This window comes from Manihot esculenta, chromosome 13, assembly GCF_001659605.2.
Source record: "Manihot esculenta cultivar AM560-2 chromosome 13, M.esculenta_v8, whole genome shotgun sequence".
NCBI classification, from domain to species: Eukaryota; Viridiplantae; Streptophyta; class Magnoliopsida; order Malpighiales; family Euphorbiaceae; genus Manihot; species Manihot esculenta.
The window spans coordinates 35839503-35860677 of NC_035173.2; the positions used below are offsets into that span (position 1 = coordinate 35839503).

General features: G+C 34.2%; 4 protein-coding genes across 9 annotated transcripts; 3 read left to right on the plus strand and 1 right to left on the minus strand.

The window, feature by feature from the left end:
• Positions 1–3937: 3937 nt before the first annotated feature.
• On the plus strand, positions 3938–7572 carry LOC110629428 (RNA polymerase II subunit 5-mediating protein homolog). Its single transcript, XM_021776394.2, has 13 exons — positions 3938–4266; positions 4337–4396; positions 4481–4648; positions 4805–4871; positions 5139–5443; positions 5544–5642; positions 5734–5767; positions 6040–6158; positions 6438–6479; positions 6564–6641; positions 6763–6804; positions 6877–6951; positions 7026–7572. The coding sequence occupies exons 1-13, from the start codon at positions 4063–4065 to the stop codon at positions 7080–7082; spliced, it is 1350 nt and encodes a 449-aa protein (XP_021632086.1). The 5' UTR covers positions 3938–4062; the 3' UTR covers positions 7083–7572.
• A 275-nt stretch (positions 7573–7847) lies between these two features.
• Positions 7848–13345, minus strand: LOC110629427 (switch 2). The gene is made up of 8 exons (XM_021776392.2): positions 12749–13345; positions 12497–12603; positions 10818–11745; positions 10366–10613; positions 9625–9751; positions 9258–9533; positions 8891–9164; positions 7848–8362 (listed from the first exon to the last, which is right to left on the minus strand). The coding sequence occupies exons 1-8, from the start codon at positions 13178–13180 to the stop codon at positions 8049–8051; spliced, it is 2706 nt and encodes a 901-aa protein (XP_021632084.1). The 5' UTR covers positions 13181–13345; the 3' UTR covers positions 7848–8048.
• A 999-nt stretch (positions 13346–14344) lies between these two features.
• Positions 14345–15269, plus strand: LOC110628968 (early nodulin-like protein 2). Its single transcript, XM_021775787.2, has 2 exons — positions 14345–14611; positions 14721–15269. Exons 1-2 carry the CDS (start codon positions 14434–14436, stop codon positions 15149–15151), a joined length of 609 nt encoding a protein of 202 aa, XP_021631479.1. The 5' UTR covers positions 14345–14433; the 3' UTR covers positions 15152–15269.
• Positions 15270–15830: 561 nt separating this feature from the next.
• Positions 15831–21175, plus strand: LOC110630407 (probable bifunctional methylthioribulose-1-phosphate dehydratase/enolase-phosphatase E1 2). Of its 6 annotated transcripts, XM_021777897.2 has the most exons (12): positions 15831–16291; positions 16656–16792; positions 16898–16993; positions 17754–17873; positions 18404–18493; positions 18827–19009; positions 19161–19316; positions 19690–19839; positions 19919–20020; positions 20121–20230; positions 20308–20426; positions 20938–21173. In XM_021777897.2, exons 1-12 carry the CDS (start codon positions 16003–16005, stop codon positions 21027–21029), a joined length of 1644 nt encoding a protein of 547 aa, XP_021633589.1. In that variant the 5' UTR covers positions 15831–16002; the 3' UTR covers positions 21030–21173. The 6 variants fall into 6 exon arrangements, 5 of the variants coding, with proteins under 5 accessions (XP_021633589.1, XP_043805438.1, XP_043805439.1 ...); XM_043949503.1 differs by having other exon boundaries at positions 16656–16993; positions 20938–21175; XR_006348226.1 differs by lacking the exon at positions 20938–21173 and having other exon boundaries at positions 16656–16993; positions 20138–20230; positions 20308–20421.

Below are 21175 nucleotides of genomic sequence, written 5' to 3' on the forward strand. Positions count from 1 at the left end.
CAACTCTTATTAACATTTTTTTAAGATAATACCTTATATTTGCTCAAGCCACAAAATAAAAAATAAAGATATTGTTATATCTTATTCAAATCTTATATCGTATTTAATTTGCTTAAGTCCTTTTACCTTTAAAAAAAAAATCTCCTACTGCATAAACTTAATATACAATATTTAATTGATATTTTCCAATATACTTAGAAATTGACACACCATCTTAAATTTAAGGATAAACTATAATTTAGTCTCTTTGGTTTAGTAAAATACAATCTTTCGTCCCTCTGTTTTAAAAAATCATCAATTTAGTCACTGTGATTTTTAAAAATTATGTCATTGGTCCCTCCCGTTAGATTTTCAGTTAAAATCACCGTTAGTTTTAGTTAAAATACTAAAATACCCATTATTAATATCATTATATTCTTATTCTTTACACCCACACCCCAAAAACACTTTTTCGTCTTTACACCCACACCCCAAAAACCAATCTTCTTCTTCTTCTTCACCCACACCCTAAAAATCTATTATCATCTTCTCCTTCTTCCTTACACCCACACCCTAAAAACCCAAAATCCATTATCTTCTTCTTCTTCAGTCGGTCACCAGTTGCTCACCCGATACCAACGGCAGATGGGAGGGAAGATATCTGAATAAGAATTGCAAGTGTGGCATTAGGGCTACTGTGAGGATTTTCTGAATCTGAAAGGAACAAGGACTCGATCTCTCGGCATCAATGGCTTCCATTTCTCTTTTATAGCTTCTGCTTCTAATCCCAAAATCCATCTGAAATGACGACACAACACTGTTTGGTGATGGTATTGCTACTCCTTCTTTTGCTTCCTCTGCTGATAATCAGTTCACATCAAATCCTCTGTCCAACCCAGTTCAGTTCAAACACCACTATAAGGTTAAGAATAAAAAGTATCTGCAAGTTAATAAGCGGAATATGCAAAACTCAGATCTTCAACACCATAGCAAAGATGTGATGCGTTAAAAATCACAGAATAAAAAGGGGAAAAAATTATTTTTTTTCTTTCTGGAGAGAGAAAGAAATAAAATGTACAAAGTCGTCGAAAGTATTGGAGAAGAAGTTGATATGGGTATTTTTTTAAAAAATCACAGTGACTAAATTGATTATTTTTTAAAACAGAGGGACGAAAAATTATATTTCACTAAATCAGAGGAACTAAATTATAATTTACCCTAAATTTAAACAAAAGTCTTAAACCATTCAAATGACAAAGATATAATAAATTATAGCACAAGTGTTGATCATTAGCCATCTTTTCTTTTTAATCTTGATGTCTTAAATTAAAATTAAATTATAAAATTAGAAGTTCAAAATTATAAATAAAATTTAAAAAAATAAATTAAATTTTAAGACGAAAACAATATATAATCACCAGACGGTATTATCATATTTAAAATAATTTATATAAGAATTGGAATCCTTAAATCTAACATACTCAAATTTTATTTATACATCTCTCAATCAATTAATAATTCATATCAGTGTTATTATGCATATTAATTAATGAATTAGTGATAAATATATAATAAAATTTATTTTTTATTGTAAAAAATAAATGAGATAACGTGTCTATGTATATATTATAACTTAAAGAAAATTAAATAGATGGACAGAAATATCATTTAAGAAAATATTTTAATTTTAATGTGTATGAACTGAAATAAATATATTTTATAGTAAATATAAAAAATACATATTTTTAACTCATAATTCACATGTTCAAATTCAATTAATTGAACTATGATTTAAATTAGTAAATGTGAGCATACATAAAATAATAGAGATTTATCATATTCTTTAAATATTATTATTATTTATAAGTTAATTTTTATATTTTTAAAATATTATTTTATTGAATTTTTAAAAATAATGATAAATAAATAATTGCTTTTATTGTTTAATTAATTCTATACTCTACTTATTCTTGTTTAACTCGCTTTCAAGCCTGACATATCCTTCATTTTTATTGAATATAAGATAATTAGGAAATTTTTTATTTTTAAAATTTTTAGATTTCCTTGATTATTTGTTTCGCAATGTATTTTTAAGCAGTTATTTAACTTTTAAATAAGAAAAATTATTGTTTACTCTGCAGTAATTTATTTCTCAATTTTAAAAAATTATATTAAATTATTTTTATATTTTAAAAAATTTATTAATTAATTTTTCATTAATTTTAGTCATTAAATATTATAAAAAAAAGTCTAAAATACTTTTAATACGAATGGACTAATTAGTAAATTTTTTAAAATTTGAGAGATCTAACTTATAAGGTTTTCAAAATTATAGGGATTAAGTAGTATAATACTTAAAAGATAAAATTAACGGAGAGATTAAGTAGTAGATTTTTTAAATATCATGAACGTTATAATGTATTTTTAAAATTGATAAATTAACTAGTAAGTTTTTTCATACTATAAAGATAAAATAGTAATTTTTTCTTTTGAATATTAATATTAAATAGTAATTTTTCCTTTTGAATATTAATATTAAATAGTAATTTTTCCTTTTAAATATTAATATTTTAATTGAAAACATAATTGAACGTGAATAGATTATATATGATTATTGTGATTGATTTTTGCATGCCGATACGATTAGTTGTACGGGTTTGCTTTCTCCTCCTTTTATAGAAATTATTGCTATAAAAGATATTTTAAGTTGGTTGAAGAATAGGAGTGTTGGTGGTGTTCATCTAAAATATGATGTTTTTTGTATTGTTCTATCTCTTTTCACTTTATTGAATAATACGACCATTGGTGGAGTTCATCTAAAATATGATGTTGTTTGTATTGTTCGATCCCTTTTCACCTAAAGTATGATGTTCTTCCGATTGTTCAATCTCTTTCATTTTCTATTAGTCATTATACTTATACAAGTAGTTTGTTAGCGGATTGTACTCATTCTTTGTCATTCTTTTATGATATTTTGGTTTAAATCATTGGACAATATGTGAATCTTCTATTAGTCATTATATTTATATAAGTAGTTTGTTATCATATTGTATTCATCTTTTGTCATTCTTTTATGATATTTTGGTTTGAATTATTGGATAATATGTGAATCAATATGTTTATAGTTTGGCTAGAGTTACTGTTTCAATGTCAAATTCAAATGCTTGGAATAATTTACCTTCTAATAATATATTAGGTGTAAGGCTCTCTATAATCAGAACATATATTCACGATTCGACCAGATCTTAACAACCAAAGAGAAACGACCTTAGTAAAAATCGAGCAAGTCGAGCACGGTCTGATACAATTCAGGGATAAATATAAACTTTTTGTGAAGATGGTCAACACCTCTAAAAGAACTCACTTGTATAATTTTATGAATGCTGACTTTCAACACAATAGTCGGTCCCTTTATCACTCTAAAGTCTTTAATATGTGTGCAATAGTTTTTAATATGCGTACAATAAAATTGATTGACGCGACATACATGATTGATAGAGTATAAATTAACCGACCATGAATTTATTAGTCGACTACCATCCATTAATAAGTCTTCTAATATATATGTTACAGAATATTCGTATCATTTTTAATGGGATATAAGACGAAAAATACCAAAATAAATAGAGTATAAGTATCTCCCAACTAACTAGCCATATTTAAGACAAACTTAACTTCTCTAAAAACTATTCAACTCTTCTCTAAATCTTAATTTATCTAACTAGTATTCCACTCTATTAATTTTTAACTATTCAACACATCTATTAATTTTTCAGTAAAATTAAATCCTCATCCACACGTTCCCATTCCTCTGAGTATGTCGGATCTCAGTACATCACTTCCGATGTTTTTTTCATGATGCATTTGCTATGAATTTAATATAATACGTGATTTTTATTAAAATGAAAAAATTAAGCGAACAAAGCCGTAAAAGCAAAGCGGTGCGTTTTGAATATGGACTGAACACTCTCCAGCTGACAAGCCTAAGCCCTTCTTCTCTCCGCCTTTTCTTTCTTCTACCCGTCTCAAATTCTCCCTCCCAAAACTCCACTACCAGTCCGAACTTCTCTATCCTAAACGATAATGGAGGAACCGACGAAGGGAACGGTTACACCATTCGCTTCGATGTTTCCATTCGATGAAGCACAGAAGGCGGTGAAGCGAGTGGAGGATGCGATTGCGGAGAAGCAGAAGGAGCTCGACCACCTCAAACAATTCATCGCCGATAACACCAATCTCATTAACCTCGTTTCCTGCCTCCCCGACGAGCTTCACCACGACGTCATGGTAACCTTATGCTCCCTTCATCTCCCTTCACCTCGCTATAAATTCAATATTGATCGTTGAATTTTTATAGGTTCCGTTCGGAAAAGCAGCGTTCTTTCCCGGCCGATTGATACACACAAATGAGTTCAGGGTAGCGATTTTCCCCCTAAGATTGCATTTCTTTTTAGTTCAATTTGTAGCTTGGATTAGATGCAGCTAATTGCTTTTTGTGAAGGTTCTCCTTGGAGAAGGATACTACGCGGATAGAACAGCAAAGCAAACTATTGAGATATTGAAAAGGAGAGGGAAGGCTTTGGATTCCCAAGCTGAATCCCTTAAGGCTAACATAAAGGATTTAAGAGCTGAGGCTTCGTTTTTTGGTTCTACAGCTGCTGAGGCTGCGGTGATTTTGGCTAACTTTACATTTTAATATTTGAAATCTTAATTAAACACAAAACTTCTTTTCTTTTATTTTTGAAGGTTTTTTGATAGTTAATATGTGTTTCTCGTTTGCTTAGACAATTATGTGCTTAATTATTTCTATCAACATGCGCAACAGGAGGGTCTTGTGGAAATAAGAGAAGATTATGTGGAGAAAAGTTCTAGTGCGGACCAATCTAAATCAGGCAGGTTCTTGGCTCTTGATTTTGCTGTTAGTACTCAGTAGCTTGTTTTTCTAATCCTTTGATGGCAGTTAAATTATAGAAGTGCATAAAGGATGTAGTTTCTATTGATATGCAAAGTTCTCTTCTCTCCATGTTGTTATTGGGCTTCAATTTGAAAGTCTGGTGCTTATTATTGCAATAGTTAGAAAGAGTGAAACTGCTCTTGATTGTTACAACAAAATTGAAAGGCTCAGCAATTGAGATATTTTTATTTATTTTTTTTTCCAGAGAAAGGTGACAATAAAGTTACCATCGAAGATGATGAATATGCTCATATAATGTCCAGGTTAGATGAACTTGAGAAAGAAGAACTTGCAGCAGAAGGGGAGAACGATAGTGATGAAGATGAGCATACTTATACAGCAGATAGTGACAATGAGAGTGGGGAAGATGAGTGCATTGATATAGTTGAAGGTGATAATGAGAGTGGTGAAGATGCACAAATTAATGCAGCCAAAAGAGATAGTGACGGTCATGAATATAATCAAACTGAAGCTAATTTTAATAATTTTGCATCCCAGACAAGTTTGAAGGTAAGGGCTGTGTTCATGGCTTCTAGCAAATTGATTGCAGTTGGTTCATTTCTGATGAGTAAATACTCAGTTTCAACTGCTGAATAAATTTGGGTGGCAGACAAGGAAAACACAAAAACAGACAGAAGTGAAAAATTTATCTGTTGAAGCATTATCAAACAAGTTTCACAATCAATTAGATACTACTGATCAGCCTAATGTAAGAGACAACATCTCCAAATTCTCTTCTTTCCTGTAATTGTTTGATAAAAATCTTTATCAATTATTGATTCTGATATTTGATATTGCAGTGCACAGGTTTGACAGTACAGCCTGTACCCAAAGGTTAGCCATCAACCATTTCATGGTGCTTTTAATGCCTGACTTCTGCATAATGCATGTTATATATTACTGTACTTTAAAATGGAAGCCCAGGGAGGTTGTTTGTGTGTGAAAGTGAAGTTTCCTAAAGTGGAAGGGCTATGAAAATGCAGAAAAAAATATTATGTGAAAAGAATGTAAACAAGAACAACTCTTATTGTCTTATTCATAGTCTGATACTTCTTAATATCATCCAAACATTCCTATATGACTTTGTTCCCTTATTGTGTCTGCAGATGATATGTCAAATAGAAAACATCCTACTCGGATAGAGAAGTCTATTCCTGATGAGAAGGATTTACTGCTTCCTGGAGTGAAGAAAAAAGTTGAAGCAGCATCTTCATCTAGAAATGAGGTATCTAGAAGATTGTTGTGATAGGATATTTGCTAAGATGATTTAACAGATGAGTCAAGTATGATTTAATTATGTTTGTGGACAAAATTAATCTGCATCCTCCAAATAGCACATTTTTAGAAGAGGGGAAGATAAATAAGTGAAGAATTCTTTACTATCCTCAAAGATACTTCTTTTTGCAATGCACCCAGTTGAATTTTTTGCAATTGCGGCTAGAGCCCACTTGATGGGTGCTCCTTTCCTCTTACCTCATTTTATTGTTATGTTGTTCACCCATAGGCGCCCAATTGGACTACGAAATCCAGATTTGATAGATTCAAGGTTTGTTCCACATCTGTTATCATCATCCTATCAATTGACTAAAATATTTTCCTAGCTAATTGTTACACATTGTTGGTCTTGCAGTGTTTTACAGGACCTATTGAGGAGTGCTCAAGCATTACAGAGGAAAACTCGCAAAACCAAACTGTGACTTCATCACAGGTATTATTCCTTATTGTTGGTTGGGTAATGATTGCAGTTGTTAATGATCCATACATAATGGGATTTCTAGTGGTTCATCTTTAAATACTAACTGCTTAATGTGTTTTGTGTCCATGTCAAGACACCTGTACGAGCTTCAAGTCCAGCATTTGACAGTTCCAAGGTATATTTACTGTTAATCTTATCTTATGGCGTTTGAGGGCTAATCCTTACCAATTTCCATCTACATGTGCAGGCTTTTACAGGTTCAATTGTGGAGCGTGTTGACAATGTACCAACTTCACAAGAACGTTCTGCGACTTCATCACAGGTGTTACTCGTCTAATATGGTATAAGTTGTTTTTTGTTTTACTGTACATCTAACATTGTTATGTAACTTGGCAGTCACCCAATTCCCAGCCTTCAAAGCCAGTTTCTAGATTCAAGATGCAAAGAAGATAGCTCCCAGTACTGTTAAAATAAAATGTAAATGCAGAAAACCAGGACTGTGCTACGTACTTCGAGCAATTTTTATGGAACTTTCTTGTGTGGAAGCAGGTTGAACACAAACCCATAACAAGTTACTACTGAGAATGTTTATCTGGTCGAATTCATTGCTGTTCTCTCACTTTCCACCCTGTCATGATGTAGTCTCAATTGCCGTGTAATGTCTGCAGTCAGTGTCACGTCCACCATGGCAAAATAAATGGCTGTGCGTTCTGCAGACCATTTATTTAGACATAAAGTTCCATCGAGTTTGATATTATCCCTATTCTAGAGATTAATGCAAAAGTCAGACGCAGCTCAGCGCTAGCTACATTTATGGAATTTGTCCTTCCGTTCCATCTTCAAGTTTGTTTGTTATTGCTGAGTAATGGTGTGCATTGTTGAGTAGAACATTCTAGTACCTCTGTTGATTTATTATGGTTTCGTGCAGTCTGTCATTATCTTCTATGGTTTTACTATTTTGTGGGTGTTGGCTTGCCCGCTGTCAAAACTAACCTATAATGAATCGGCCAGCCGGAGCTTTGCACTTGGCACAGACCAAACACCAAAGCTTGAAGCTTAAAGACTCGGTTATCAATTGGTTAGGACTTGCTCATTTCATCAACCAACATTAGATGAACAGGTACACCTACTGGTCTCAACTGATGTCACAATCAACCAAAAACCCCTTGGAAACTTTTCATACAAAAGCTGTAAAAATTCAAGTAAAAAAGACGAATGTAATTACCACTCAAGGCTAAACGACTTGAAACTATAATGAAATACATTTACATTTGAATTATGCCTATTATCCTGAGGCTACTGAAAGGGTATAACACAATAGTTACTGTACAACAAATTGGATATACATGAAGCCAGACCTAAAAACAAATGGATCATTTATTATACAGTTTTTTCTCAACAGTGTGAGAAGGCTATTCTTCAACCATTGGCAACCTTCTTTCTCTTCTTAAATTGTTGAAGTACGTTTTCCCTTTCTGCATGAGTTGCAGACAATACCCACTTGCTAAATTCAACCTCTCCCATACCCATGAATTGGGCAAGAAGGCTATATTGAATCCTTTTCTGATCCTTGGATGACAAGGCATTTTCTTTTTCACCTGCATCATCTGATTTTCTTCTCCGCTTAGCAGGGGCCGCCAAGCTAACAACTTCAGGGATGCTTTCTACCTTGCTCTTTCTCATGCCAGGCCCACAATTGATTATGTCCTCGTTACGGTGAGCATACAGAATACCTGGACAATAACAGTGTCAGCAGATTCAACAACTTGCAGAATCCAGGCTTGTATTTTCACACATATACACCCACAAAGATTCTACCAGTCCAGGAAAAAACAAAACAGAGAATCCTCAATTACTGCAAGGTCCAAAAATTAAATTGGATTCATTCCTCCTTTTCCTGCCCGTCTTTCAACTTTTCCTTTGTACTATCTGAGAGTTGGAATTATATCGGTCACAATACATGCCCAATGGTCATGTGAAAAATTTATCTTAGCAAATTCTCATTCATCTCCAATGGTACAACTGCAGCCTTCTCAGGAATATCCTCGTTATTATGACAAAATTATTACCTAGCCCAGTGTGGCACAAAAGTGAAAAATAGTGCAAATGAAGATGACAAATATGCAGTATCTCAGAAGATGAGATTTGAAGAATGATTTACTTGCCTTCATGCAGTTGAAAAGCAGCCAATCTCAAAGAAATAGGTAGAGTTATAATAGAAGAAGAAAGAGGAAAATACAGAGGAAAACAATTGAATTTACCCAACTCCTCGAGCACAGGTTTATTTGTTGTAGCACTCTCATCATCAATTGACCTGTTGTTCTCTGACTTTGATACAATGGTTGCGCCTACTTGCTTCTGAGGAAGAAAACAGCTCATAATTTCAGGCAGTTCATTCGTCATAGTAGAGCAATTCCCATCATCTTTTCCCTGTTTCTCATGCAATTCAATGATTTCACTGGTAAAAAGCTTATCAGATAGATCACGGAACAGATTGCAGACTCCAAAAAGTTCACCCTGAAATTGCTTACAATCCTGAAAAGAAGCCAATAGAGTGAATTGTAAGAACTCAAAATTTTCCATCATGCCTCAGTAACCAACTCCCTTCCAAACAGGAAAAAAAGGCACCTGGACGCCCTCAAAATAACGTTTTTCCATTTTCCCTGAAACAGCAATATTTGACAGCTGTTGTTTGTACACTTGACGGGAATAAACAAGTTCCTCAAATGACCCAGCTGCAAGAAGGCGGAAAACTACAACATGCCGCTTCTGTCCAAAACGAAAAGATCTGTCCTGGGCCTGTAAATCATAGGCAGGATTCCAGTTTGGATCAAATATAACCACACGATTTGCACTTACAAGATTCAACCCAAGCCCACCAGCTCGAGTTGAGATGAGGAACACCTGAAACGGGAGATGGAGTCAGGAAGAAATTTGGGGCACTAAATCAGCTTTTTTTGTGTGTGTGGGTTTGTACTTGAAAGAATCTAATTACCTGTTTGCTTGGGCTTGAGTTGAAGTCATCCACCATGGATTGGCGCAAGTTAGTTGGAGTAGAACCGTCAAGTCTTGAAAAGCTATACCCTTTGCGTATGAGAAACTTTTCCAATATGTCAAGCATCCTGCAAAAAACAGTTCAATTAAGCAGCAGGGATAGAAAAATCCAAACAACAGAAAGTAAGCAAAGGAAAACATTCCCCATGAATGTTTTCATTAACAACCATATAAACAATTACTTCATGACAGAGCATTGAAACCGTGTCTCAGAAACACAGAGTCTAGCAGATATAACATAATGCATTCATTGGACTTGTATTCAATCGAGATCACTTCTGTCATCATAATCAACAATCAAAACTCCATCTTCTCTCCATCACCTCTTTTTCTCTCTTAATTGTGCCTGCAAAATATATATACAACCAACGTATTTTGGCCATGGAGGAAAAACACTCCGTGTTCAGCCAAATTGCATGATAGCTCCAATATGCAGAACTCAATGGGGAGATATAATGAAGTTACATGTGTTCTCAAGTAAGTTTAGACATGGCCCAAATCTAACCAGCTATTTTGAATTCAATTTTACTCATTTGATAACACCAATAAATTTTGAAGAGTATAACTACAATAGAAACTAAATTTTTACCAGATGAATTACGATACCATGACTTTAACTAGAATAGCAAGAAAGAAATTCTAGCAATGAAGATTCTGCTATGAGTAAAGAAATGGAACATACCTGACCGAGTAACTAAAGAGAAGAAGTTTGTCTCCCCGAGAAGTCCAAGAGGACATTAACTTCTCCAATGCCCGCATTTTTCCACAATGTTTAACATCACTCAGGCCCATGAAACTCTGAGTCTGGGCATTTCCTCCCACCAAATCTATGTCAGTACCAAAGACAGAAGAGGCAAATTCTGCATCTTTCCTTTGCTTGTCTGGTTCATCCCTAGGGTTAGGCTTAATCAACTCCAGGTGATTGCTTATCTGTTAGTCATATCAAGATATAAGCATAAAGAAACACGTAATATACCACACACTCATCCTGGACTGAGAAAAAACAACTTCTTTCTCAAAAACAATAAAGAAGCAGTTGATCTTCCCATCGAGCAAATAATGGTACATAGTATAATAAAGTAAGGATCATAATAACAACAAAAGAACACAGAAAATCCAGTTAAATCTATTCACCTGTTGGAGCTTGACAAGGCAAGGAAGTACAAGGCAAAAAGGGCAAGAATCGCAACCTTCAGGGTTATCCCTGTGAAGGTAAGACCATATAATTCCATCAGGTACAATCCTTTTGCAGCACTCCACTTGTTTAAGAGGGCTACCACAGCCACATGGAAGGTCCTTATTTATAAGGCACTGGATCTCTGGTATTTGTAACATTCTCCTATAAACGCGTTTTTGTAATTCACTCATGGCGCAAAATACGACATTATCTTCCTTTCCCAACATAAGATGCCCAATAGTCTCCTCCTTTGTCCTCCTAAGCATATATTTACGAAGAACCGCCACTAGGTGTTCTTTACGCTCATCAGCAATCCGGATGAATCTTTCAGGTGCAGTTGCCCTCTGGCCATGCTTAAGAGGTTCATCGTAGAACTCCCTAAAATGTTCTTTTGTTCCCAACAAACCAGGTGCAACCCAGTCAAAGAGATTAAAAAGTTCCATAATTTTATTCTGCATAATAGTTCCTGTTAAACCAATTCGTTTCCTAGTTTTAACTTCTAAACATGCTCCATACAATTTTGATTTCTCATTTTTAAGCCGGTGTGCTTCATCGACAATTACAATCTCCCATTTCAACTCCGACAGAATGCTCCCATGAATTCTGTATGTGTCAAAACTGGTAATCAGTATTTCGGCTCCACCAGCTTCTAATCTCTCAAGAATCAAATCACGGTTCGCACCATGGTAAAGAGCAACCTTAAAGGTTGACCACCTAGAGAATTCAGTCTCCCAGTTGTGGATGACAGAGGTGGGACAAATTATTAGCACAGGGCCTTTTTTACATACTTGATCATCCCTTAATATTATGGAGTCAGCAGAATCCCCATCTTTCCCAAAAACAGCAGCCAGATATGCAATTGTCTGTATGGTCTTGCCCAGCCCCCTGTTCCATGTTTTTGATAACAAATAATAGCTTCATTAACTCATCAGAAAATGAGCTTGTTCATAAGTGCATGCTCCTGCAAATTCATAATGACATATATACAATCTAAAAGCTTAAAAGAACTGTATGGGACCAAAATAATACAAGATCAGTCAACTGCTTTATTCGCTTCCTAAATATAAAAATAACAATATTGCCACAGAATAGTGAGTTGCTTTCGTGAAGGTTACATAAAATGAGTTGCTTAGCTCGTTTGTCAAAATATTTAAAGAAATCATATCTAATGAAATGAAACTCAGCTATAATATATATTAAATGCAGGAAAGCCAATTTATGTGCCATTAACCAATGACATAGCGTGCCCTTATTCAGATTCAGATATGCATAATATAAGAATTTCTAAATGACAAACAAAATCATAAAAAAAAGGATAATATTACCTATGAAGAAACGATGCTGAAGCTGATCATAGAACACCATTAATATAATTAAGAAACCACTAGGTTACTATTATCTCCATCCACTACTGAAATCCCAGATTATAATGAACCAATCTATTAAGGAGTACAGACTATATTTGCATGATGCAGCATGAAAGAGCAAACTTTTGTATTCAATTAACTATAGCCCTATAAAGCCTCCTACAAGGACAATTCATGTAATAAAATAATATAAACTGCTAACGGTCAAAGTTGAAATGACAAAAAATTGGGTAAGTGATAATAAACATTGATACATTCTGTACACGTACATGTCATCACCAAGAACACCTCCATGATTGTTTCTGTGTAGCTTATATAAGAATTTTACTCCCTCCCTTTGATGTTCAAGCAACCTACAGTTGATAGAAGCAGGAACCTGAAATCAAAAGTACACTTCTCAATCCTTCCGACAAGAATGTACATATTTCAAAATATTATTTACCTGTATGCATAAAGAAATCACGAATTGAACCGACAATAGAAATTACAATGGCTCAAAAGAATAAGATAATATACATTACCTGTACAATTGGTACTTCTCCAGGCAACGAAAGGATCAATGGCTCAAAGGGTCCTGTATGATCAAACTGAACCTGACCCAATTCTGGTTTTGCAAAATTCTCAAATTTTCTTTCCTCCTTTTCTTCTTCCTCCACTTCATCTTCATTTTTCTCAACTTGGGATTGGTTTCTGAGGCTCGGAAGCCTTCCGGGCTGTTGGGTCTCGAAGGATTGGGATTGAGATTGTTGTAGCGAAGAGAAAGAGTCTCCAAGACGTTGAAGTTGCTTCGAAAGAGTAGATTTTGGAGGTTTTCTGGGAAAAACTATTCCGGGTTCTGGTTCTTGAGATAATGATTCTGCAAAAAGTGAAGCTGAGGACGAAGATGTTGAAGACGATATATTTTTACAGGACTTTAGGGTTTCTTTGAAGGCTTTGAAAGTGGAGATTGACATATAGGCAAATTGAGAAAATGCGTTGCAACCTGTAGCAATAAATTTCAGCAACTGGGTTCCTCTGATTCAGTCATCCCCGTTGATAATTTCGAGGAAAAAAGAAAACTGAGTCAATCTCCAATGGTTTAACCGGCTACTCACCGATTCCGCTATCGTACTCCAGTACGATGACGTTTTGCCACTCCAACCCCCTTTCTATAATCGATATCAACTACTATGCATTTTATGTTAAAAAAACAAAACAAAAATATAAAAACTTCAACTTTCATAATCCATCAAATTTGAATCAAAATCGAGAAGAATGTTACACAATATAGGTCTTATCATTTGATGAAATACTCTACAATTGTGAAAAAATTCTATGCGCTAAATATTCATAATGTTTTGAAATTCAGAATTTATAATATCAATATAAATTTAGCGGGAGAGAAAAGTATTTCTGTCTATTATTTATTTTTTTTTATCTTTCAATAACATCTAACGGCTCTTTACTATATTATTATTTGTCTCTATACATACGGACGTGTCAAAATTCTCTCTTCACATATTTTTTTCACCGGACTAAATTACCTTTTGCTGAGTTTAAATTTACAGTCGATTCGACCGGTCTCATATATCTGTATCAAGACTTAAAATACTGAATAAATCAATTAAAGAGAATTTTATAGGTTTTAAATTATGGCTATTTCTTTGGATTAAGCTGTCATCAAATTAAAATCTCTATATATCAATAAATAGATATTATGAGAATAGCATCTCCATGAATAAACTTTTGTTTTTTCTTAAACCAAGAATGAAGATTCAAACTACGTGAATATGTTTTTAGCTATGAGAGCAGACAAGCTAGCATGTTGTCATACATGTTAAAAGCTGAGGAAGTTGTGAATTTTTCATCTTCCTCTCGTGCTTTTCCCAGCAAAGATTTTGGCTTATTATGAACAGAAAAGCATGCAGATTAGCCAGAGGTACAGCCCCTTGTTTTCTTCATGTCCCATTTTCAATTTTGCACTATTAAAAACAACCCTCTCATCTCATGACCGTTAAGTCCCTTGCATGTTGCAACGTGTAATCTCTCCATAGCTCAAAAATATATTGCTTTCTTCGAAACGTCTGCTACATGTAATCACTCTTCTATATGTTCACTTTAGCACTCAACTCATTTCACATCCTTCTTAATTCTTCTCTCTTCATAGTGCTCTCTCTCTCTCTGAAGAGTTCTTTTTAGAAAAAGGTGTTCTTGGGGAAGAAATCAAATGGGGTCTCAGAGATTTGTTGGGTTCTGGCTTGTGATTTTCTTGATGGGGTTTCTTCTTGGCTCATCTGAAGCTTACCAGTTCCATGTCGGCGGTAGAGATGGCTGGGTTTTAAACCCTTCTGAGAACTACACTCTCTGGGCTCATAGAAACAGGTTTCAAGTCAATGATACTCTCCGTAAGTTCCATCTTTTCATTTTAAATCTTTCTTGAAATTTATTTTAATTCCCTTTCTTTTTCTGAATTAACTGATGAAAATTTGAGTGTTGGTTGATTTCTTGATGAAGTTTTCAAGTACAAGAAAGGATCCGACTCAGTTTTGGTGGTGATCAAGGACGATTACTACTCATGCAACATCAAGAAACCTTTACAGTCCTTAACGGACGGCGACTCCATCTTCAAGCTTGATCGTTCAGGGCCCTTCTACTTCATCTCTGGCTCTGCTGATAACTGCAATAAAGGCCAAAGGTTGATAACTGTTGTTATGTCTGTTAGACCAAAACCTAAACCTACTCCGGTGCCTCAATCTCCTTCTCCGGTGGGAGCTGCTCCACCCAGTAGTTCTCCTCCTTCCTTGCCACCGTCTCCGGCTGATTCTCCCAGTGATAGCCCAACAGCTCCAGCACCAGCTCCAGCACATTCAGGTTGTGCAGGTTTTACTGGTTTAGTTGAGTTGGTTTTGGGTGCTAGTGTTGGGTTGAGTTTGATTTTGGGTTAGCTTTATCGGTTTGATTTAGGATGGTCAGACAAAGTGAACCAGAAAAGGCTTGGCCTTCAATTTATTTATTTTGTTCTTTATTGATTTTCTATTTTGGCTTTTGATATCAATAAAAATAAGGTAGTTTTTGTTTTTGTTTTTGTTTTTTTATTTTTTTCTTCAAATATGTAATTTAATTATGTTATTAATAATGATTATAAATATGACTGATATAAAAAAGAAAATTTAAAATGACTGATATGACACTATATTCTAAATTTATTTTTGATAAAGTGGTAATTTTAATTTTTAATAAATAAATTTCTTTCTTTATTTTCTTCTCAATATTTAAACATGAAAAGAAAGAAATGAAGATTATAGAAAAAAAAATTGTGATATATTTCATTTTATTTGGATATCCTATTAAAAGATTGGAGAAAAAAAAATTATCTTCTATTATATTTTTGCAAGTTAAAAAAATAAAAATTTAGAAAAATAAAAATATTTAATATAATTAATCTTTATTTTTTTATTTTTCTTATTTTCTAACCAATTTGGAATGAAATATTATTAGCTAAATGCAAAAAATTAAGAAATATTAATTTTAAAAAACATAATTTTCCTCCTTTGTCTTTTTTATCCTCATTTATCTGATAGCCTAACAATAAAATTAAATATTTTTTCTGAAAAAAGAATTCCGCCCTCTCCATGTCCCTCTATCCAAACAAAGCATAAGAATTGGGAGGGAAGGAGGCCATGAATGATGAAACGTCCTTTCTGTTCTCTGTTTCAACGAAGACTATCACTAATGACCCGAGACCCAAAATATAACGTTTCATCTCTCATGCTCTCTCCAACGAGGGGGCAACAAAATGGAGCCTTCATCTTCATCATCGGGATCAGTGAATGGGAGTAGTTTAATGGTGATGACAGAGTCGCATTCGCAATCAATTGTGGTCCAAAAAGACAAGGCAGTGACGAGTATGTCTCGGGCGTATTTGGAGAACAAAGCAGTGAGTGATGCCAAGAGCTTAATAGCAGAGCTGTGCCGCCAGTTTTACGCGATGGGGTGGGTTTCGGGTACTGGTGGAAGCGTCACCGTCAAAGTCCACGATGACTCTGTTCCTCGGCTCGACCAGCTTATTGTCATGTCCCCTTCTGGTACTCTCTCTCTCTCTCTCTCTCTCTCTCCACATTAGCGTATGTGTCTAGCTACCAGCTACCGTTGTTTACACTGTGTAAGTTAACGAATTTGCCGTTACTCCCTTTAATGGGTATTTTTATTGTTATTTGATCTTTGCGTTGATCAGATATTTTATGCTTGGTGTTTGTTGTGGCTTTTGGGAAGCATCAATCTACTAGTGTAATTGAAATAATGTGTCCTGCTTGTTCATGTGTGATGAAAAAGCTAGTTTTGATCTCGTTGTCAATGTAATCCTAATTCCATGAAAGATGAATATACTTATGTGGGATACATGTATGAACTATGTTGCATGTTTTTTCCCATTTTGTGAAATTTGTGTAGGTTTTCAGAAGGAGAGAATGGTACCGGAGGATATGTACGTGCTATCACCTGATGGGTTTATATTATCATCCCCTGCTTCTAAGCCATATCCATACAAGCCTCCCAAATGTACTGATTGTGCTCTTCTTTTTATGAAGGTGCTTCTTCAATTGGTGATTTTTGGTTTTTCTATTTTTCTTGCATTCACATTATATTTGTGTGTTTTCTTACAACAGTTTCTTTTTTTTTTTGTGGGGGTTCAGGTTTATGGGATGTGTAATGCTGGGGCTGTTATTCACAGTCATGGAATGGAGTCATGTCTTGTAACTATGATCAATCCTTTCTTGAAGGAGTTTCGAGTAATATATTGGATATTGCTTAGTGATGATTTCTCTCCTTCGATATTTCTGAAGAAAATTCACTTTCTTATTATTGAAGATCTAACTCTTGCTTTTTCTTATTTTTCTTCTGTGATAAATAGTTGTTTTTACAGTACTAACATTTGGTTGCATGCATTTTATAATTTACTCACCTTCTCTCTCTGCAGATGATTAAGAGAACATTCTAGAGACCTTGACTATTTTTTTTTTGAGGTGTCTAGTATTTGAAGTTAGCGTCAATTATTAAAACAACTTTTGTGTGGAGGAAAATGGTAATTTGAATAATTGGTGAATAATATTAATTATTTTAGCGTCTTTATTAGTGCATGGTGATTATTTTAAATGATCAGAGGTATGGCTTTAAAATTTAATCCTTTGGTTTATGTTAACAATGTATTAAAATTTTGCCTTCTGTTGTGAGATGATCAAACTATATGTTCTGAGCCCATAGGATTTCCATATAATGTATATATATATATAATATTTGTGTAGCTACTCTGGCATTCACCATGATACAATTAATCTGGGAATGAGAATGTTTTTTCTTGACCTGAGAATCTGAAAATACTTTTGCCAACAATTAATTTTTAATGTATCAAATGCTTCTATTCCATATGAATGTTTCATTGTCATTTCTGGTGTGTGTACTTCAATTGGTTACACTCTTATGGACACATGCACAAATTAATTAATTCTGTTTTTAGTTGGTTGTCTCATGCAAGCTTTCTCTATTTATCAGATTACTCATATGGAGATGATAAAAGGAATTCAAGGACATAGTTACTCTGATGAGCTTGTGGTCCCAATAATTGAAAATACTTCCCATGAAGGAGAATTGACTGAGCCAATTGCTGAGGCTGTAATCTTTCTTCCTTCTTAATTGCAGAATGTATTAACATTGAGGATACCAATCTGTAGTGGTTGGTACTCGGTCTATATGAATTGATATATGTGAATTTTTTATTAGAAAGCTTCCCATCACATAGACGTTCAAAAACTAAATGCTCTTTTGATTACTTTGTAGCATTCTTGTGCTTGATTACATCTCAAAACTTTTTATCCTTTACATCTCAAAATTTTTGACTTGGTTGAAGAAATATGGTGTGTTGAGGACTTAATTATGAACTAATGCTTTTCTGTGAGTTATGAGGAAAAGCCATGGAATGGTTCTTTTAGCAGAATACAACGATTTCCTGGAAGGAAACTGCTCTATGTATCCCATGTTGATTATTAAGGTGTACTAGTGTCTGAATATCACGCTCAACATCTTTAGTTTCCATTGGTGGAGATGCATGAAATGACTTTATGAATTTTCTTTATGACATTCTCTAATTAATTTCCTGCAACATTTTTTTTTCCAGATATTAAATTAACCTTCGACTTCTACAGATAAGAGCTTACCCAAAGGCAACTGCTGTGCTTGTTCGCAACCATGGGGTGTATATATGGGGAGATTCATGGATCAGCGCCAAGACACAGGTCGGTTTTCGCCAACCAAACTCCTTGTACCTACATAAAATTTGTTGAACATGGGTAAAGCTTCTTGCCTTGCAAGATGTTCATATTCTGCAGTCCAACTTCATTAATGTTGCTTTATGCTTCCAATTCAGTAATAATGAAATTGATCTGTTAAAATAGTTAAATATTATCTCTATTGTGTTGAAGTAATGCTTGATGATGTTAATAATCTAGGTTTCAGATGTTTATTTCATGCATTAATAATCTAGGTTTCAGTTCGACGCAGTTTTACTCTTTCTTTGTTTGTTTTCTTTTGTCTGGTAACTTCCTTCTAATATATGATGTTATTACCAGGCTGAATGCTATCATTATCTCTTTGATGCTGCTATCAAGCTACACCAATTGGGGTTGGACTGCTCCGCACCGTGTCATGGCCCCATTGGCAAGGTTAATGGATTTTGGGGATCTGGTGGAAATTTCAGCAGGAGTTTCAGAACTGCGGCTTTTGGTTTAGATTACATGATGGAGCCTTCCCAAGTAAGTTTGCAGTGACCCTTCAAAGCAGAATGGCTTCAGGACTTGCAGTTGCTGTTGTCAAGTGTCAACTTTGTTGCATGAGTACTTTTGTCTTGCTATGGAACTTGATTGGATCTTTTTTTCTTCCAATTTTATGTTTTAATCTTGACAGCATTGCATACTGCTTGACAATGAAGGGACGGCTACTCCTACATCATTTATTACCGATGTTCTTTTCCCTTATGCACTTGATAATGTAGGAAAACATTTAGCTGCAACATATGGCAGTAAAGAAACTCAAGAAGATATCAATCTGCTACGATCTCAAGTAAGATGTTTTTTTTTCTAACAAAATGGTTAAGCTTTATGGAATTGTGTTATGGGCTTATGTTTTGATCGGCATTATGTTGCTTATTTTTCTTTATGGGCAATTTCTTCTTTAGAAAATAAAATTGCTCTAGTATTTAATACAGGTGCAGAAATCGTATATTTTACATAGTCTAAAAATTATATTATTTTTAAAGTTTATGAATAGTAATAATTATAATAAACTGTTCAAAATTATATTATTTAAACAAATAATAATAATGATGATGACTTTAATAGAAAAATCCCAGTAGTATGTTCCATTGAGGAAGTGTAAAAGTCCTTCCAAAAAGTAGATTTTTCACGGGATTAGTAAATTTTTCTTTAAATTTCAGATTCAGGATGATTTTGAGCAAGGTGTTTCTGGTGCTGTCCCAATCCCACCTGATTATGTTGGGAAAGAGTTGGTAATCGCGTCTTTGGTTGCCAATGTGGAATCAATGATGAGGAGTGACAGGAAAGTCATTGCTCTGAAACAACTACAAGTGAGTTAGTTTTATGTTTAATTTGTTGTTTTTTATTTGAAACTATGTTTTGTTCTTCCACTACATTTTTTATGTGCAGGGTCATATATGGAGAACTGGATTTCAAAGCAATGAATTGGTTGGTGTTGTATTTGATGATGTGCCAGAAGCTCTTGAAAGGTGGGATGCTTCAGGCATCAAGGTTCCTCTCTTCCTCTCTGTTAGTACTGCAGATTGTTTTGTTAATTTAAAAGAAAATTTATTTTCATGGCTAACTGTCATCACTCCTTGTCTGATTTAAGGTGTATGTATATTCTAGTGGCAGCAGGGAATCACAACAACTCCTTTTTGCCAAATCTAACTATGGTGACTTGAGAAAATACTTCTGTGGAATTTTTGATACTACAATGGGGTAAATTCTCTTCACAAATTCCAATATAATCTTACTATGCTTATGTTACAGTAAAATTATCATCTTTTGATGTTCAGGAACAAAAAGGAAACACGGAGTTATTCTGAAATTTTTCAAACAGTGGGAGTTGATAAGCCATCAGATATTTTATTTGTGACAAATGTCTTTGAAGAAGCTGTGGCAGCTAGGGCTGCAGGTAATTGTTTGTCTGGTTTCACAATGCTGCTTTTAGGATTACTTTCACCCACCATTACTTTGGCACTAGCAGTAAAATTCTGGAAAGCAATTGAACTTCAATTTGCTGCAGAAAAAAGGAATAATGTGTGGGATCCCATATTGACGACTTAAACAACTACAATAGGGTATGCCTAAGTAATATAAAATTACTAAATATAATTTAAGTTAATTATTTTGAATCAAGTGAAAGATAGTTAAAAAAATTATTTAGATCAGTTTTAATTGGAGGAGTGCGTACTTGTGTAATCTTTTTGACTAATTTCTGCATGAGGAAATTAATTTGTTTCCATGGACAACTACTAAAATGGGAAAATGAGTTGCTATGAACTTTCTGGTTTTGTTTTTACACCTACCATAGTCATGGAGTTTTAATAACTGGATAAGAAGGTGAGTGTCCTGCGTGCAATTTTTGGCACCATCTCTAAGTTCATCCATCACATAATATTGATTCGGATGAATCATGGTTTCAGGTTTGGAAGTCATAATCTCAGTCCGGCCGGGAAATGGACCTTTGCCTGAGAATCATGGATTTAGAACTATTAAATCCTTGTTGGAAATCTAATTGTTATTATAGTCTAATACCCAGTTGTGTAATGCAAGTAAATTGCTAGTATTTTTTGTCTTTAATATCAAAATTCTTGTGCATTAAAGTTTCTTCAGTGCTTTGGAGTATATGTTATCTAATTTATTTATATGGGTTTAGCCCTT

Bases quoted from the DNA above. Each gene is read 5' to 3' on its own strand.
- LOC110628968 (XM_021775787.2), top strand. From the start codon at position 14,434: ATGGGGTCTCAGAGATTTGTTGGGTTCTGGCTTGTGATTTTCTTGATG. The intron at 14,612-14,720 runs GTAAGTTCCATC...TTCTTGATGAAG, and splicing joins TCAAGTCAATGATACTCTCC to TTTTCAAGTACAAGAAAGGA.
- LOC110629427 (XM_021776392.2), bottom strand. From the start codon at position 13,180: ATGTCAATCTCCACTTTCAAAGCCTTCAAAGAAACCCTAAAGTCCTGT. The intron at 11,746-12,496 runs GTACGTGTACAG...AACATGGAACAG, and splicing joins GGTGTTCTTGGTGATGACAT to GGGGCTGGGCAAGACCATAC. The intron at 8,363-8,890 runs GTAAATTCAATT...GTTATTGTCCAG, and splicing joins ACCTGTGCTCGAGGAGTTGG to GTATTCTGTATGCTCACCGT.
- LOC110630407 (XM_043949503.1), top strand. From the start codon at position 16,003: ATGGAGCCTTCATCTTCATCATCGGGATCAGTGAATGGGAGTAGTTTA. The intron at 16,994-17,753 runs GTAATATATTGG...TCTATTTATCAG, and splicing joins CTTTCTTGAAGGAGTTTCGA to ATTACTCATATGGAGATGAT. The intron at 20,427-20,937 runs GTAATTGTTTGT...TCATGGTTTCAG, and splicing joins TGTGGCAGCTAGGGCTGCAG to GTTTGGAAGTCATAATCTCA.
- LOC110629428 (XM_021776394.2), top strand. From the start codon at position 4,063: ATGGAGGAACCGACGAAGGGAACGGTTACACCATTCGCTTCGATGTTT. The intron at 5,768-6,039 runs GTTAGCCATCAA...TTGTGTCTGCAG, and splicing joins AGTACAGCCTGTACCCAAAG to ATGATATGTCAAATAGAAAA. The intron at 6,159-6,437 runs GTATCTAGAAGA...GTTCACCCATAG, and splicing joins CATCTTCATCTAGAAATGAG to GCGCCCAATTGGACTACGAA.